General features: G+C 40.8%; 1 protein-coding gene and 2 long non-coding RNA genes across 3 annotated transcripts; 1 reads left to right on the plus strand and 2 right to left on the minus strand.

Annotated features, from left to right (window-relative positions):
• The first annotated feature begins 898 nt into the window (after positions 1-898).
• On the plus strand, positions 899-5,149 carry LOC115363697 (lymphocyte antigen 75-like). Its single transcript, XM_030057975.1, has 5 exons — positions 899-935; positions 2,009-2,395; positions 3,027-3,350; positions 3,489-3,580; positions 5,018-5,149. Exons 1-5 carry the CDS (start codon positions 899-901, stop codon positions 5,147-5,149), a joined length of 972 nt encoding a protein of 323 aa, XP_029913835.1.
• A 10,411-nt stretch (positions 5,150-15,560) lies between these two features.
• LOC115363850 (uncharacterized) lies at positions 15,561-16,971 on the minus strand. Its single transcript, XR_003928616.1, has 3 exons — positions 16,954-16,971; positions 16,717-16,808; positions 15,561-15,866 (listed from the first exon to the last, which is right to left on the minus strand). It is a non-coding gene; the product is annotated as an uncharacterized LOC115363850 (long non-coding RNA).
• Positions 16,972-18,281: 1,310 nt separating this feature from the next.
• LOC115363849 (uncharacterized) lies at positions 18,282-19,139 on the minus strand. The gene is made up of 3 exons (XR_003928615.1): positions 18,996-19,139; positions 18,613-18,705; positions 18,282-18,402 (listed from the first exon to the last, which is right to left on the minus strand). It is a non-coding gene; the product is annotated as an uncharacterized LOC115363849 (long non-coding RNA).
• Positions 19,140-19,479: the final 340 nt, after the last annotated feature.

The following is a 19,479-nucleotide window of genomic DNA, read 5'->3' on the forward strand; positions in this document are numbered from 1 at the left end:
CCAAAATAAAAGCCAGATTCAAAAGATAGGTTTTTCGTTTCCTTTTAAAAATACCAAGCGAGCTTGCTGTTCTGATATCCAGGGACAGTGTGTGTTCCCCAGTTTAGGGACAAAAAAACAGAAGGCAGCCACACTTAATTCGGACACATCAGCAACATTTAAAAGCTGAGCTGTGGAGAAACCTCAGTGATGTGGCTGGAACATAAAATTAAAGAAAATCTCTGATGTATGGGGGGGAGCGAAGTCATTTCAGTTTTCGTGAACAACTTAATAAACTTTAAAATCAATCCTAAAAGATACAGGTGGCCAGGAGAAGAGGTGTGGGAGAGGTTTACGGAAACTTGTGACGTCATCGCTTCATGTGCTGTTAAAGCAGCACGTGCAGCCTCAAAGAAACCTGTTGGATGTTGGAGGAGTGCCCCGGTCACACCTGCGCTCACTACACCTCCATCACACTGACGCTTCATCCCTCCTGCCCGGCCTGCGCTGTCGCTCTGCAGGGGAGGAGAGACAGAAAGACCGAGACAGCCTACATCTCTGTATTTTACACAAGAGGGGTAAGCATTATTATTATTAATTTGAACATAAATTGCCTTTGCTATTAGATAAAGTGAATTTGAAATACACTTCAGCCAGGTCCTGACACTGGTGGTGAGGTGACGGGTTAGTCTTGATATTAAAATAAGATTAAACAAGGAAAACAGGACGGTTATTTTTTGGTGCATTGCTCAGAGAAGATTCATTGTCATGGATTTTCATGAGTACATTTTGCCTTATTGATATGTCAAATATGACTTCGATTCTTTTCAAATTCAAAATGTTTCACCGGCCCTTCTCACCAGTGATCATCTTATCCTGCTGACAACAAAGAGTAAGAGAACTGTGGTGTGATTTCGTCATGGCAGGGAATGCATTAATCTTCATCCTCTTGTCAGGTTAGTGTCACTTGACTGTCATATATTCCCCCCAAAATTTCGACTTTATTGTGAAAGCACCCCATGGAGGAGTTCTTAAATATAAAGTCTAAGGTCTAATTTGCCCACAGAAACCAAGCAGATGTATGATGTCTGTTAATGTTTCTAGCCTGTATGATTTTACTGTGATGTATGCAGTGATGGGAGTAACGGCGTTACAAAGAAACGGCGTTACTAACGGCGTTACTTTTATCAGTAACGAGTAGCCTAATCAAAGAAATTACTGTTTCCCCCGTTATAACGCCGTTACCGTTACTGACAATAAAATGCGCCGTTACTAGCCGTTACTTGCTACTTACAATTATTATTATTTTATTATCCTATTCAAAACATGTGCGTCTTGTGGAGAAAAAGCGGTGTGTCAATTTTCAAACACATTGCAGTTTTTCGTAACTTATCAACATGCATCGAGAATGACTGAGCACAAATTACAAGTAATGCATGTGTTCCCTGACGGCAGAGCGGATAGTATAGTAGCCATACAGAAGACCGGGGATTCAATTCCCCACCTAGACAAGCTAGCATCACTGCTTTAAACTATAATGAATTACTTTTCAAAGTAACGTGGCCAACACTGACAATGATAGATGAAATTTGACAGCAATGTCCACACTGCAACAGCAATGCAAAAATATGTGCATTAATAAGAGAATTTAAGAAAAGAAAAAAGTAATCATAAAAATTACTTTCCCCACTAATTGAATTACTCTTCTGCAGCAGTAATTGAGTAGTAATCAAAATTACTTTCTTACAGAAATAATTAGTAATTGTAACTTAGTTTTGTGAGTAATTGGTCCCAACACTGGATGTATGTGAAATGCATGAGAGCGTAAAACACATCAGGCCTAATCCATCATTTATGCCGGCATATCTTCCATGTACATGATATTTAAGTAAAGACGTCTATTTAAGTAATAAATGTCACCTTTTCTTTGCTAGTGCATTGTTAGTATTCAGACATGAGCTCCTTTGTATGCAGGAGTCACTGTACAAAGCGAGTTGCTCTAAATGAGATGTTTTGCATGTCGGCACAGGGCTGGGCAGCCTCCCCTCCTGTTTTCCTCGTCAGTACCACTTGGTTGAAAAATCAGTGAACTGGACTGAAGCGCAGAGCTACTGCAGGCAGCACTACACAGACCTGGCCACCGTAACCAGCGAGGAAGACGTGACCAAGCTGAATGACGCTTTGGGGAGTTTTCGCGGAGGTCACGTCTGGATAGGGCTGTACGGTGACATTCACAGCTGGAGGTGGTCTCTGCAAAATAAGAGTTACTACGGTGAAGGAGAGGCTGAGTTCAGGATGTGGTACAGTGGTGAACCCAGTACCTACTACATTGATGAGTACTGTGTGCCAATGAACACAGGTGGAACATGGTGGGATTATTATTGTAGTTCTAGTCTCCCATTCGTCTGCTACAACGGTGAGAATAAAACAACAAGCGGTGAATTCATAAAAACAATAACAATAATAATATTAATCACCATCTTCGTCATACATTTTTTAGTCGAAGAAAAAAAAACTTACATTTCTAGATAATGAAGGCAGCCAACATTTCGGGAGCGATAAATGACGTTATATCCCTGTGTATCTGGTTGAATGCGGATTGTGTCACTGAGAGGGTCCAAGTCGATGTTTTCCTGGAATAAAGACTGACTGAAAAAACAAAACAAACAAACAAAAAACCTACCTGTTATACATGTGAGATGTTCACCTTCATGATGAATAGCCTACATGAAATGTTATCTTCATATTTACAACCTGATCATCTCTATCTTCTTGTCAATAACAGGCAGTTACCTTACAAACTAAAATCACAGTTTTTCTGGTTAGGCCTATTTGCCAAAAAATCAACCAACCAATATTTTTTATTAGTGATTACTCAGCAGTCTTCTTATCTGACCCCTCAGTGTGTTTGCTGTTTTCCCTCTTTCAGTGCAAATCATATTATTTTGCTGATTCTTCCATGGTGACTCTTGTCATCATTAGTTCTGACACTACTAAATCATGATTTCTGCTTAAAAATATATTTATAAATATATGTTCACCGGCAGATCGAACCAAAGGCTCATCGAGATGGATTTTAGTGAATGAACGCAAGACCTGGAGCGACGCTCAGAGCTACTGCAGGCAGAGGTACACCGACCTGGCCAGCATCAGGAACCTCGCTGAGAACGAGGAGATCAGAGGTTTGATCAACGACACCTCTTGGATCGGCCTGTTCAGAGACGCATGGAAGTGGTCAGACGGGAGCACCATGTCATTCTCTAAATGGGCTGATAATCATCCAAGTGAAGGAGATAAGCATTGTGTGGCTTCACATCTGGGAAAATGGCTTGACTATTCATGTAGTAACAGATTTTACTTTGTCTGTTACAGTAAGTAGAGATCTACAATATGTCATTTTGAAATTCTGTCAATTCAATATTACAAAAAACTATTAGTCACTGGCCATATTATTTTGCTGCTTGGTGGATGAAAAGCCTGTTTTTATTAATATGACATATCCATTGCAGGAGATGTCGTGAATATGCAGGTGGTGAAAGTGCGGCTGCAGTCCGCCTCCTCAGCGGACCTGGAGGCCAAGAAGGACGAATTGTTGCAGCAGGTGAGGAAGCTGGAGCTGAAATGTTCACAGTAGCTTTTTTTCAGATAAGCTTTGGGTTTTGTCAAAGCGAATTAAATGGTCAAAACAAACAAAACTGTATTTTTGTCTGTCCTTGGTACAACAATATCGATGAACCTTCTGTCTTCTAGAGTTCTCATCGGGCCTGAAAATTAAGACCCGACCCGATCCGGGCCGGACTGGGCCAGCCCGAGGCCCGACCCGACCCGACTAATTAGCCGAACTTTAGGCCCGACAGCCCGATAAATCCCGAAAAAAAAAAAGAAAGAAAAAATCGCCAAATTCGCCATTATTTAGCAGAGCCGGTCGGCCGCGGCACCGGGGCACCATCAGTCGGTATCAGGCGGGCCGGCCGCGGCACCGGCCAGCATCAGGCAGCTCACCTGTCAGATCCGGCAGACCTGACCGGGTGGGCGCGGTATCGGACGGTGCCGCGGCCGGCCCGCCTGATACCGACTGATGGTGCCGCGGCATGTGCGGATCAGTACGGTAGTCTAGAAAACTGGAGATTTTTTTTTTCCCGTGCGCCCCCAGTTGCACTGCCCATAGCAGAAACCGTCCCTGCTGCCGAGTCTGCCAGCACAGCGGGATACTGCTGCAACTCTCTCTCACTTGTTTGCGCTGCGCTCGCACAGCTGATTGTCTGTCTGTCACTGACAGTTTAGCCTCCAAATCCAATCCATGCTCTCACTCTCTCCACCAGTCACATAAAAATGAAACGTCATAATCAATAACAGAACACATAATTCTATTTTTTAATTTAAAAAAAAAAAAAAAAAAATCCCCCACAGAACCCGAAGCCCGACCCGACCCGCCCAATTCACGTAAATTTTAGGCCCGAACCGACCCGAAAATGTCGGGTCGGGTCGGGTCGGGTTCGGGCAGAATATGAGAACTCTACTTCAGGCTGGATGATGAAGGAAATGAGTCAGACATGGACTAAACAACAAGATCTAGAGCGAGGACAGTTGGCTTTTGGTTTTGATGCCCTACAAAAATGGAAGAGCCCATATATATATATATACATATATATATATATATATATATATATATATATATATATATATATATATATATATATATATATATATATATCACACAACAAAGACACCAAACAAAAGAAATAAATAGCAGTAATAAAAAGAACACTGGAGGTAAGTATGTGTGCACAACACGGCACGTCCCAACTATACAGACTGTTGTCATGGCTGATTTATAACCAACGTACAGTGGTATATGCATTTACAAATGAATATTTTTAATGAAAAGGGAGAGGAGGGGTTTTGCAACGTTTAGTGCTCTGATTTCTCACCTCCTTCTTCTGCCTTTTGCTTTTGGTATTATAATATGGATGTTGGAGCACTGACTATGGTGTTGGCAAACAATGAGGCGATAGTAAAGAGTGTTTCTGTTTGTCAGCTGCGTCAGAGACTGAAGGACCAAGGCGTGAGTGACGACGTGCAGCTCCGATGGGTGACGCAGCCTGATGGGAGGGTCTTCCACAAGGAAGGGAAAGAGGAGGAGAAGGACGAGGAGAGCTGCGGCCCCTGAACATGCTTTTGATTCTTCACATAGTACCGTTTCACTGGAAAATATTACTCATGACTTAGCATGAAAAAGTACAAAAAAAAAAAAAAAAAAGAAAGAAAGAAAGAAAAAAAAAGCAATAATTGGAAACATGCTGGCATTCTTTTACATGAACTGTTTTTTTCACAGAGATCCAAAGCCATATGATAGCTCTGCTTATAGGGAAAAAAATAATAAATTACATATCTGTATATATCCATATGCACATCTATCTATCTATCTATACACAGCTTTATTTTCAGAATTTTGGATAGCTGGTACCTGTGTGAAAATAAAAGAGACAGAGGAAAGTCTATGCCGTTCTCTGTTTGTATATCAACACCAGTTTAAACAGACATTTGGTTTCGTATGACACCTTAAAAAAATGTGTTTTCACATTTTCTATTATTTCACTCATCTTTTAAATGCTGATTATTCCATTTGTGCTAATTGATTGGTTGGTTTAAATTGCAATTGATGTGTCTGTTCTTTGTTTGATTTTCCTTGTGTGTGAAATTCAGTTTATCAATAAAGGTTATTATTACACACTATTAGTAATCTGTACATATTTTTAAGATTTATAATGGAAAATAATTCGATGAGATATTAGCCTAATTAGTATGCTTGTATTGACCACATATAAGCATAGGCTATGACAAATAAATAGTATGTATAAATTTTTCCATATCTTTCACCACAAAAAAGACACTGAGATAATTATGATGCATAAAAACAGTGTTTTTGTGAGAATTATGGAAATAGGAATGTGGTGTACAGAAAATCAGCAAAGGTGTAAGCAGCTTTTTCAAGCGGTGTCAAGCTGTTTCTAATATTCTGTCCCCGTCGTGTATATAAAATAGGGAGGACAAAAAATCCGAAACACCTCTCAATATAATGTAGTCCAGTGCAAGACCTCTGCAAACTACAACCTCAGTAATAAACATAGAATTAAATTTACACATTCTCCACAATGTGAACACAAACTGAACATTATAAACCTCTGTTTTCAAAGTTGAACAAACAAACAAATACATACATAGATAAGCAAAACTTGGAAATCATGAATGAAATTTTTAGGCTGTTTAATGCTGTGGAGGTCAACATACCAATAAACAAAAAGGTGATTGTTTACATTATGAGAAAACATTTGAGAGTCGAATGAAGAGAATTCTCCAAGTAACAGGCAACTTACTCAAGATGTTCCAGTTACGATGGTCACACCAGCAGGTCACTTTTGTCTTGTTCTTGGAAAAAAAGAAAATCTCAACAGGACTCCTTAGTTAAATAAAATTTGTATTCATAATTAATAAAACGGTAAAATCTGGACGCTGCTTGTTGGTCGTGTGTGTCTGCAGGCTGGCTTCGTATTTTAAAAATTTGAGGATCAAAGTCCAAAGCAGTCTGAACTTGCTAGAAACGCATAGGAAGTAGGATTTCCTCAGAAGAAAAAAAGAAGAAAGAAGAACACGCAGGAATACAAGAGGGACCGGGCAGCTCAGCCTGCCCGGTCCCTAATTATCAAGGTCACAGTGCCCCCTTGTGGCGAAACACGTAATAGAAGTTCCACTCCACCTTAGCGATGTATTTCTATAACCAAACATAAACTGTCTGAATATAGGGAGTAATGCACAGTAGACTAATAGTATAATTCACAGAATAACCAACACATTGACTGGCAAGGTGAAAGGGGTATTATTCACTCGGCCGCAACAAACTTATAAAGTTTACCCCATGCCGCCTTGGTGCGTTTTTGAGGATTTGAAGTGCGTCACAGTCGCACACTATCTGTGTGAAACTGTCTAGCTACATCCCCACAAACATCCTCAACATGGAGGAAAATACAATAAGGAAATATCGAGCAAGGGGAGTCTGGGAATTGTATCTACTGCTCTATATAATTATACAGGGTGTCCAAAAGTCTCTTTACAATTTAACAAATTTATTACAAAAGCAAACGAATTTTTTAAACTGTAAAGAGACTTTGTGGACACCCTGTATTGTCACGGCGGATAGTAGTGGTTGGACCCTAATGCAGGAACACGCAGACACGAAGCTCAATACAACAAAAATATTTAATGTTCTCAAGGGAGACTCAGGGAACGCAGGAAACGCATAACAGCAAAATGCAACAGTATGAACAGAGAACAAACAGAATCGAACACAGGACTTAAATAGCCTGCACAAGGTAATAGTCCAGTCATTTTATGAAAAAACCTAGGACAAATTGCAAGAGAAGAAAACTCAACTGATTTTGTATCCTCAGTTTGTCCTGAGTGAGGGAAAAAAAGTCCCAAGAAATCCCATTGGTGGAAAGTTTTGAAAATCACCTACTTATGACCACATATTACCAAAAAACACTGTTTTTAACACACAGGGGAAAGGGGTTCCAAATTTTACTTTCAGATATCACTATAAAAATTCATAAGTTGATTACACACACAAAGACAAGAAAAAAAGTCAATTACAAGTTATTTGAATTATTCTGTTTACACATGCATATCACACATTCCCAGGAGTGGCCAGCTGACCAAAATTACCCCAAGAGTGCGCATACGACTCATCCAAGAGGGCACAAAAGAAGCCAGAACAACATCTAAAGAACTGCAGGCCTCACTTGCCTCAGTGAAGGTCAGTGTCCATGATTCAACAATAAGAATGAGACCGGGCAAAAATGGCATCCATGGGAGAGTTCCAAGGCGAAAACCACTGCTGGCCAAAAAGAGCACAAAGGTTAATCTCACATTTGCCAAAAACATCTTGATGATCCCCCAGACTTTTGGGAAAATATTCTGTGGACTGACGAGACAAAGGTTGAACTTTTTGGAAGGTGTGTGTCCCGTTACATCTGGCATAAAACTGACACAGCATTTCATGAAAATAACATCATACCAACAGTCAAACATGGTGGTGGTAGTGTGATGGTCTGGGGCTGCTTTGCTGCTTCAGGACCTGGACGACTTGCCATAATTGATGGAACCATGAATTCTGCTCTCTACCAGAAAATCCTAAAGGACAATGTCCGGCCATCAGTTCATGACCTCAAACTCAAGTGCACTTGGGTTATGCAGCAGGACAATGATCCAAAACACACCAGCAAGTCCACCTCTGAATGGCTGAAGAAAAACAAAATGAAGACTTTGGAGTGGCCTAGTCAAAGTCCTGACCTGAATCCTATTGAGATGCTGTGGCATGACCTTCAAAAGGCGGTTCATGCTCGAAAACCCTACAATGTAGCTGAATTACAACAATTCTGCAAAGATGAGTGGGCCAAAATTCCTGCACAGCACTCTAAGAGACTCATTACAAGTTATCGCAAATGCCTGATTGCAGTTTTTGCTGCTAAGGGTGGCCCAACCACTTATTAGGTTTAGGGGGCAAACACTTTTTCACACAGGGCCATGTAGGTGTGGATTTTTTTTTCGCCTTAATAATAAAAACCTTCATTTAAAAACTGCATTTTGTGTTTACTTGTGTTATCTTTGTCTTATATTTAAATTTGTTTGACGATCTGAAACATTTAAGTGTGACAAACATGCAAAAAAATAAGAAATCAGGGAGGGGGCAAACACTTTTTCACACCACTGTATTTGAATTGAATTTATAGTTGAATAAATAAGAATCAGTCGATTTTTCTTGGAAAACTCTGCACTCTGTGTCCACTTTTCTTCTTTTTGATAAAGACATTTTGGCAATGAGGGTGCCACCATGTGTAATTTTGACAACAAGATCTTAATCAGATGGTGCATTCTGGGTGTGCTCAGAGCCCGTCTACACCGAGCCTTGCCACTCTCCATTAACCCCCATTGTATCAAACTTGGTTGCAGTTCCACCGTAATTCCACTGGGGGTGATCGCAGGCGAGTGCAGAATGAATGGGGCTCTATGGAGCTAGAAGGCTAAATTTGTCTCTTACAACTGTTTATGGTTGAAAAATCGCAAATACTGTTGTAGTTTCTGAAAGTTCAATATGGATTATAGGTTAAAAGTAAAATTAGCGAGAACTTATATCCTTTCAGTTTCCTACAGTTTGGGCTGTTGTTGGCCGTAACACGCTAGCATTTGCTAATGAATGCTGATTGGTCAGTGACGGACTTGCAGCTGTTTACGACCAGGGATCCCACTTGATGGCACCTGAAGACCGAGAGAATCTGGAAACACCACACATAAAGAGCACTTTTCTATCAAAGTTGATATTTGTGTGTACAGAGAATGTCTAATATAGCGCTGACCGTCTCTGTCCAAAGTGTCTCGAGTTCTTCTGTCTGGTCTCCGGAGATGGGCTCTGGAAATCGCCGTAAAGCAGCACCTCTCGCGATATGAAATGTGTGATGTCATCACACTTTTTGAACAGCTTTTTAGAACAGATAGGTGAACTTAAAAAAAACAATATTCAGCTGAGTGTATTTTATTAGCCCCCCCCTTTTGAAAACAGTATTCAAATTATTTGACAAAAAATTATTTCCAGAGAAAAGTGGATTTTTAGGGGTGTAGCCCCATAGACTCCCATTCATTCTGCACTCGCCCGCGAGCGCCCTCACATGGACAGAGATGTATTTCCGAGAACCGGAAGTTAGACAAGAGTGCCACTTCTCCTTATATTAGACATTCTCTGGTGTGCTGCCTTCATGTGTATTTCTGGATCTCTTGTTATGTCAGTGCGACCTCTGCTGGACAAATTTGGAATATCTGTTCCTGACAGAAAAGAGGGGGTGGGGGTGAATGTTTCAGGGGCTCTGTGTTTGAAATGTTTGAAACAGATAAACTCAGGTGCTCTTCAAGGGAAAAATGTCCAGAAACCAGTTAAGGGAAAGCTGATTGAGACCAGTACAGCGTGGCCAGAACTAACCTGAGAAGAGGGGAGGGCAGCTAAATTGGAGTACAAAAGGAAGGTGGAGGACCACCTGGCTGACAAAAACCCGCGGCAAGTGTGGCAGGGTTTACAGCGCCTCACGAACTACAAGGGAAACTCATCGGAGGTGTCCCGTGCAGATGGCTCACTGATGGAGGAACTGAAATATTTCTTCACCTGCTTCGAGGCAGAAGGATCCCACCCAGCACAGCCCCCCAGTCCCTGCCGACTCACACTGCAGGAACATCATGTCAGGAGGGTGCTGAAAGCTGTAAACCCACACAAAGCAGCAGGACTGGATGGAGTACTTGGGAGAGTGCTTAAGGCCCGTGCTGACCAGCTGGCAGGGGTCCTAACCAGGATCTTCAACGCCTCGTTGGAACAGGCCATCGTCCCACCCTGCCTGAAAGCAGCCACCATTGTCCCTGTTCCCAAGAAAAACACCATAAGCTGCTTAAAAGACTACAGACTGGTGGCACTGACCTCTGTAGTCATGAAGTGTTTCGAAAGGCTCGTCCTCGGCCACCTCAAGTCCTGCCTCCCCCCACACTTTGACCAGTACCAGTTCACCTACAAAGTGAACAGGTCTCATCAACACCACCCTTCACACCGAACTGTGAGTCACCTGGAGAGACCGCGCAACTATGTCAGGATGCTTTTTGTGGATTTTAGTCCGGCGTTCAACACCATCCTGCCGAACATTTTGGCCAAAAAGCTTCCCTTCCTGTACGCCTTGTACACTTATGACTGTGTCCCATCCCACCACTCAAACATCATTGTCAAATTTGCTGACAACAAGACAGCGGTGGGTCTCATCACCGACAATGATGTAAGAGCATACAGGGAGGAGGTCCGGAGGCTCGTAGCATGGTGCACAGACAACAACCTGGTGCTGAACACCAGTAAAACGAAGGAGATGGTGCTGGACTATAGAAGGACGAGGGGAGACCCTGCTCCACTGCAGATAAACAGCATCTGCGTGGAGAGAGTAACATCCTTCAGGTTCCTCGGGGTGCATGTCACTGAGAACCTAACATGGTCCACCAACACGTCAGCAGTGGTCAGAAAGGCCCAGCAGAGACTGCACTTTCTAAGACTTTTGAGGAGATGCCAGCTGGAGGAAAAGCTGCTGCGGACTTTCTATCACTCCACCATTGAAAGCATACTGGCACACTGCATCATGGTGGTGTGGTATGCCAGCAGCACAACTGGGGACAAGAAGGCACTGCAGGGGGTCATTAGGTCAGCACAAAAAGTAATTGTGCTGACCCTCGAGGACATTGCCAACTCCCGAGGTCTCAACAGGGCGAGGAAGATCCTGTCTGACCCTTCCCACCCAGGCTGGGGCCTCTTCAACCTCCTGCCCTCAGGTAAGAAGGACAGGACCATTGCTTGTCGGACTAACTGCCTGAGAAGCAGTTTTTATCCGTGGGTGATCAGGCTGTTGAACTCAAATAAGTAACCCCTCACCATCACTCAGAACCACAAGTGCAAAAAACACATCACTCAGAACCCCAAGTGCAATAAAACTGAGTAGTGCAATCCTGCTTGAACGTAGTGTATGTTCTCCAGCACCTTGTTTTTATTTTTTCTTTCCATTCTTACTTATTTACTTGTTTATTTATTGTTTTCTAGTGTGATATAAATTGTGTGTGTCTTTTAATGCAACATCGTGGACTGCACCCAATCTAAGCAACAATCCCTACTTTACAGTGAGTTGACTCTTCTTGTGAACATGTCTGTTATGAATTGTGTTTTTTGTTGTATTGGATGTGCTGCGCTCTCTCTCTCCCTCCCTCCTCCTCTTCTCCCTCAGTACCTGCAAATCAGTGTGCTCAGTTGCAGGTGGACGGTAATTGGTCAGCTGGCTGAAGGCTGGTAGCTGATTGGTTGGGGCCGACTATATGTTCCAGCTGGTGTTGGTCTCCCACCCCCTTCTTCCTCTTTTCCATCCCCAACAATGGAGGCCATGCAGAGTTGTTTAGTGAAATGTTGTGATTTGACTGTCTTTTGACAGTCCCTTAGAATGACCTTTTGTTAGCTTAGTGATAACCTAGTGTAAAAGGTTAACTGTATTGTAAATCATTGTAAAAGAAAAACACAGAGCAGCAAGTAGGAAGGAGAAGCCTCTTTATTTTGTAACCATTTTTCTCATGTTTTGATAGTAGGAGGTAGGTAAGATAATGTCTTTTGTTTTCTTCGTTTCTCTCTGTCAGGTAAGGACAGGGCTCATTTAGTTGTTTTGTTTGTTGTTTTGGCATTGTTCTCCTGTCCGAGCCATTAATAAATACGCTGCTCTGTAAACTTCACCCTGGTAGTCAACATTCTTGGGAATGAGAAGAGTGGGGGCTTGTTCATGTTATGGGTCCAGGTTCCCCTAGGCCGGGGACATAACAAAGTCATACTGTGTTCAGGACTTACCCTGTTGCACCACTGCTGTTTGGCTCATGCAACTGGACCAGGAATCTAGGATCTAGTATAGGATCTAGTCCACAGCAGTGGCGCCCTCTGCTGGCACAGTGACAGGCTGATAAATAGCTGGAGGAGCCACACAGCTGATTCTTTTTTATGGCCTACAAAGCTCTTTGTTTATTAGTCCAGTTAATCACTGTATCATTAAAATGTTAAGCAGTATTGCTATTATTATATTTTACAGCATTACTCTTAGTTTTAGTGGTAGCAAATCATGTATTTTCAGATTTTTGTCTTAATAACTTAATTTTTGACAGCTGTTTAAAATCTGCCTTTCCATGCATGGATGGCTGCTGTCCTGCACGTCAGTTTATGAAGCTACAGGTGAGATTTCAGCTCAGTGAGATAGAGGCCAGTCCTCGGTGTCGATGATTGGGAGTTCAAGTCTCAGCTTCTGCAACATTCCCATATGCGAAAACTCACCAAACTTTGCACAAAGGTCTAGTCCCATGCCAGATTTCCTCAGCTGCAAACACAAGCCAATGGTCCTGATGGTGGCGCTACAGCAGAACACAAAATTTTGAAAATTTATAATAAATCAACCATATGTGCTACAGCTTTGCAACTTTAATCAAAATGTAGCCCCAATACTGAAGAAACTTTTGTACACTTTACACTTAAACATCAGTTTTTCACTTATGGAGCAAATCAATCATTGTTAAAAACAAATGACCAACATCTCCGTGCTGTCCAAATGCAATATGTGCATTTTCAGATTTTTGTCTTGATGACTGATTTTTTTTTTTTTTTTTTTTTTTTACAGCGGTTTGAAATCTGCCTTTCCATGCATTAGGTGGCTACTATCATGTGACTGGCTTAGTCAATTTGTGAAGCCTCACATGAATTGACACTTGCCATTTAGCTCCAACCGATAGCACATTGTCCTTTAGGCCTATGCCAGAAATTATGAGTTCAAGCCTCAACTGATGAAAAATGCACATCAGAAGACCACTTTTCTTTTCATCTTCCTATTCTCCACTTGTTGCTCAAAATTGCCTAAATATGCCTAAAATTGCCCAGCCCCGACCATTGCTGCGCAGCAGCTATAATTATGCCTATTATGCCTATAAGCTTTGAGGTGAACTGCACTGTCTGTTATTCCTGCCTATTGACCAGTAGCATTGTTATTCTGAGTGGAGAGAATTTATATCCTTTACATTATTATTAGTCATCATTATAAGTTGTAATATTTTTAATTATCTTACTGTTGTACTACTACTATTATGCAACGATGATCTGTAATTTAAATGGCCTTGCTTTTATAGAGTTTTGAAGACAAACAAATATCTTTATTTGTTCCATAGACCACATCTAGGATGCACAAGTTTATTCAATAAAGGGAAAGAAAAAATTCCTGCCTCCTGTGTCCAGACGGATACACCACAGAGACACTCACCCAGTCATTCCTTAGCCAGCTACCATACTTAGTAGTAGAGGAAATAGTAGTGTTATTAGTAGGCTATCATTAGTATTATTAGGATTCTCAGATTCTACCATGATCAACATATGTTTTAACCTTTTTTTTCTTAATCTGACCTTTGACTGGTTTGTCTCCAGCACATAAATTATAATGTTAATGTTCAAAGCATAACAGCCCTGTAGTTCACAGCAGGTGACGGGTTAAATTCCACCGTTTGGCAGACACATAATAAAAGTGCAGCAGTTGATCAGTGGTGTCTCTGCCACAGACTTTGGCTTCTAGCAAGTTCAGATTGGTTTGGCCTTTGATCCTCAAATTTTTAAAATACGAAGGCAGCCTGCAGACACACACGACCAACAAGCAGCATCCAGATTTGACCGTTTTATTAATTATGAGTACAAATTTTATTTAACTAGGGAGTCCTGTTGAGATTTGTTTTCTTCCAAGAACAAGACAAAAGTAACCTGCTGGTGTGCCCAACATAACTGGAATATCTTGAGTAAGTTGCCTGTTACGGAGAATTCTCTTCATTCGAGTCTCAAATGTTTTCTCATAATGGTAAACAACCATTTTTTGTTTTCTGGTTTGTTGACCACCACAACATTAAACAGCCTAAAAATTTCATTCATGATTTCCAAGTTTTGCTTATCTATGTATGTATTTGTTTATTGTTCAAGCTTGAAAACAGAGGTTTATAATGTTCAGTTTGTGTTGACATTGTGGAGAATGTGTAAATTTAATTCTATGTTTATTACTGAGGTTGTAGTTTGCAGAGGTCTTGAACTGGACTACATTATATTGAGATGTTTCTGATTTTTTGTCCTCCCTATTTTATATATATGACGGGGACAGAATATTAGAAACAGCTTGACACCGCTTGAAAAAGCTGCTTACACCTTTGCTGATTTTCTGTACACCACATTCCTATTTCCATAATTCTCACAAAAACACTGTTTTTATGCATCATAATTATCTCAGTGTCTTTTTTGTGGTGAAAGATATGGAAAAATTTATACATGCTATTTATTTGTCATAGCCTATGCTTATATGTGGTCAATACAAGCACACTAATTAGGCTAATATCTCATCAAATTATTTTCCATTATAAATCTTAAAAATATGTACAGATTACTAATAGTGTGTAATAATAATCTTTATTGATAAACCGAATTTCACGCACAAGGAAAATCACACACAGAACAGACAGATCAATTGCAGTTTAAACCAACCAATCAATTACCACAAATGGAATAATCAGCATTTAAAAGATGAAGTGAAATAATAGAAAAGGAGACAAGGCAGAAAACACAGTTTTTTAAGGTGTCAAATAAAACCAAATGTCTATTTAAACTGGTGTTTATATACAAACAGAGAACGGCATAGACTTCCCTCTGTCTCTTTTATTTTCACACAGGTAGCAGCTATCCTCTGTGGATTTTTTAGCAGAAAATAATTTCTATCAGGATCACTCAAACGACTTTTTCCAGTACAAAGTGCACACTTAAAAAAAATTAAAGCCCCAAAATTCAGAAAATAAAGCTGTGTATAGATAGATAGATAGATAGATAGATAGATAGATAGATAGATAGATAGATAGATATGGATAGCCTATATATATAGATATGTAATTTATGATTTTTTTTCCCTATAAGCAGAGATATCGTATGGCTTTGGATCTCTGTGAAAAATACAGTTCACATGTAAAAGAATGCCAGCATGTTTCCAATTATTGTGATTTTCTTTTTTGTACTTTTTCATGCTAAGTCATGAATAATATTCTCCAATGAAACGGCACTACGTGAAAAATCAAAAGCATGTTCAGGGGCCGCAGCTCTCCGCCTGCTCCTCCTCGTTCTTCTCCTCCTCTTTCCCTTCCTTGTGGAAGACCCTCCCATCAGGCTGCGTCACCCATCGGAGCTGCACGTCGTCACTCACGCCTTGGTCCTTCAGTCTCTGACGCAGCTGTCAAACAGAAACACTCTTTATTATCGCCTCATCGTTTGCCAACACCACAGTCAGTGCTCCAACATCAATATTATAATACCAAAAGCAAAAGGCAGAAGAAGTTGGTGAGAAATCAGAGCATCAAACTTTGCAAAAAGCCCCCTCTCCCTTTTCATTAAAAATATTCATTTGTAAATGCATATACCACTGTACGTTGCTTATAAATCAGCCATGACAACAGTCTGTATAGTTGGGACGTGCCGTGTTGTGCACACATACTTACCTCCACTGTTCTATGTATTACTGCTATTGATTTCTTTTGTTTGGTGTCTTTGTTGTGTTGTGTGATATATGTAAGTAGCCTATTACAAGTAGGCCTATATGCAAGTATAATTCTTTGTATGCATAAGCACACTTGGCCAATAAAAACAGGTTTTTATTGGCCAAGCGCCACATAATACAAGTAATAAACAAGCAAGTTGATGCGCCCATGCAAATAAACAGGCCATCAGATGTCAGCTCACAGGACACAGGTAGGCTACATTCAAATTGCATATTCTCTGTGAGGAAGTTTAAATTTATTAAAAGGAATCGGTGTGTCTGGTTTTGCCCCTGTGGGCTCTTCCATTTTTGTAGGGCATCAAAACCAAAAGCCAACTGTCCTCGCTCTAGATCTTGTTGTTTAGTCCATGTCTGACTCATTTCTTTTATCCATCCAGCCTGAAGACAGAAGGTTCATCGATATTGTTGTACCAAGGACAGACAAAAATACAGTTTTGTTTGTTTTGACCATTTAATTCGCTCTGACAAAACCCAAAGCTTATCTGAAAAAAAGCTCCTGTGAACATTTCAGCTCCAGTTTCCTCACCTGCTGCAACAAGGCGTCCTTCATGACCTCCAGGTCCGCTGAGGAGGCGGACTGCAGCCGCACTTTCACCACCTGCATATTCACGACATCTCCTGCAATGGATATGTCATATTAATAAAAACAGGCTTTTCATCCGCCAAGCAGCAAAATAATATGGCCAGTGACTAATAGTTTTTTGTAAATATTGAATTGACAGAATTTCAGAATTACATAGGCCTATTGTAGATCGCTACTTACCACTGTAACAGGCAAAGTGACGTCCACTATCACATGCATCGTCACGCCATTTTCCCTCATTTGAAGCCACACAATAGTGACCTCCTGTGTCTGGTTGGTTATCATGCCATGTAGAGAATGACACGTTGCTCCCGTCTGACCACTTCCATCCGTCTCTGAACAGGCCGATCCAAGCACCCGTATAGGCGTCACTGATCAAACCTCTGATCTCCTCGTTCTCAGTCAGGTTCCTGACGCTGGCCAGGTCGGTGTACCTCTGCCTGCAGCGGCTCTGAGCCTCGCTCCAGGTCGTGGGTTCATTCACAAAAACCCATCTCGATGAGCCGTTGGTTCGATCTGCCGGTGAACATATATATATATTTTAAGCAGAAATCATGATTTAGTAGTGTCAGAACTTGATGACAAGAGTCACCATGGAAGAATATCAGCAAAATAATACGATTTGCACTGAAAGAGGGAAAACAGCAAACGCACTGAGGGGCCAAATAAGAAGACTGCTGAGTAATTAGGCCTACTAATTAAAAAAAAGTATTGGTTGGTTGCTTGATTTTTTGGCAAATGACTAGGAAAAACTGTGCAGAGGAACAAAAATAACAGTGATTTTAGTTTGTAAGGTAACTGCCTGTTATTGACAAGAAGATAGAGATGATCAGGTTGTTGTAAATATGAAGATAACATTTCCTGTATTCATTATGAGAGTGAACATCTCACATGTATAACAGGTAGGTTTTTTGTTTGTTTGTTTGTTTGTTTGTTTGTTTTGTTTTTTCAGTCAGTCTTTATTCCAGGAAAACATCGACTTGGACACTCTCGGTGACAAAATCCGCATTCAACCAGATACACAGGGATATAACGTCATTATCTCTCCAGAAATGCAAACAAGGATTTCACCTTGAGAATATGTTACAATAACCCAAGCTGAGATCTTAATGTTGGCTGCCTTCATTATCTAAAAATGTAAGTTTTTTTTCTTTGACTAAAAAAATGTATGACGAAGATGGTGATTAATGTTATTATTGTTATTGTTTTTTATGAATTCACCGCTTGTTGTTTAATTCTCACCGTTGTAGCAGATGAATGGGAATCTATCACTACAACGATAATCCAACCATTGTCCTTCTCTGTTCATTGCCACACAGTACTCATCAAGGTAGCCGTTATTGGGTTGCCCACCGCCCCACATCCTGAACTCAGCCTCTCCTTCACCGTAGTAATTCTTATTTTGCAGAGACCACTTCCAGTTGTTAATGCCATCGTACAGCCCTATCCAGACTACTTCGCTGCGATAACTCCCCAAAGCGTCATTCAGCTTGACCACGTCTTCCTCGCTGGTTACGGTGGCCAGGTCTGTGTAGTGCTGCCTGCAGTAGCTCTGCGCTTCAGTCCAGGTCATTCGTTCTTCAACCAAGTGGTACTGACGAGGAAAACAGGAGGGGAGGCTGCCCAGCCCTGTGCCGACATGCAAAACATCTCATTTAGAGTAACTCACTTTGTACAGTGACTCCTGCATACAAAGGAGCTCATGTCTGAGTAATAACAATGCACTAGCAAATTACAGGTGAGATTTACTTAAATTGATTTCATTACTTAAAAAGGATGTACATATGGAAGAGATGCTGGCACAAATGATGGATTAGATGACAGTCAAGTGACACTAACCTGATAAGAGGATGAAGATTAACGCATTCCCTGCCATGACCAAATGACACCACAGCTCTCTTACACTTTGTTGTCAGCAGGATAAGATGATCACTGGTGAGAAGGGCCGGAGAGACATTTTGAATTTGAAAAGAATCGAAGTCATATTTGACATATCAGTGAAGCAAAATTTACTCATGAAAATCCATGACAATGAATCTTCTCTGAGCAATGCACCAAAAAATTACCGTCCTGTTTTCCTTGTTTAATCTTATTTTAATATCAAGACTAACCCGTCACCTCACCACCAATGTCAGAACCTGGCTGAAGTGTATTTCAAATTCACTTTATCTAATAGCAAGGGAAAATTTATGTTCAAAAAATAACAATAGCCTAATGCTTACCCCTCTTGTGTAAAATACAGAGATGTAGGCTGTCTCGGTCTTTCTGTCTCTCCTCCCCTGCAGAGCGACAGCGCAGGCCGGGCAGGAGGGATGAAGCGTCAGTGTGATGGAGGTGTAGTGAGCGCAGGTGTGACCGGGGCACTCCTCCAACATCCAACAGGTTTCTTTGAGGCTGCACGTTCTGCTTTAACAGCACATGAAGCGATGACGTCACAAGTTTCCGTATATAGGCTATATATATATATATATATATATATGTACACACACACACACACACATATATATATATATATATATATATATATATATATATATATATATATATATTTATATATATATATATAACATTAAATGAGAAGGTGTGTCCAAACTTTTGACTGGTAGTATATATATAAATATACGTGAGCTGAGTTATTTCTTGTCAGTCATCACAGCGTATTTGTTTACCTGAAACAATGCTGCTCTCTTGCTTGGGACACTATTT

The sequence above is a fragment of the Myripristis murdjan genome, chromosome 8, assembly GCF_902150065.1.
Source record: "Myripristis murdjan chromosome 8, fMyrMur1.1, whole genome shotgun sequence".
Taxonomy (NCBI): Eukaryota; Metazoa; Chordata; class Actinopteri; order Holocentriformes; family Holocentridae; genus Myripristis; species Myripristis murdjan.

Bases quoted from the DNA above. Each gene is read 5' to 3' on its own strand.
- LOC115363697 (XM_030057975.1), top strand. From the start codon at position 899: ATGGCAGGGAATGCATTAATCTTCATCCTCTTGTCAG. The intron at 2,396-3,026 runs GTGAGAATAAAA...GTTCACCGGCAG, and splicing joins CCCATTCGTCTGCTACAACG to ATCGAACCAAAGGCTCATCG. The intron at 3,351-3,488 runs GTAAGTAGAGAT...TATCCATTGCAG, and splicing joins ATTTTACTTTGTCTGTTACA to GAGATGTCGTGAATATGCAG.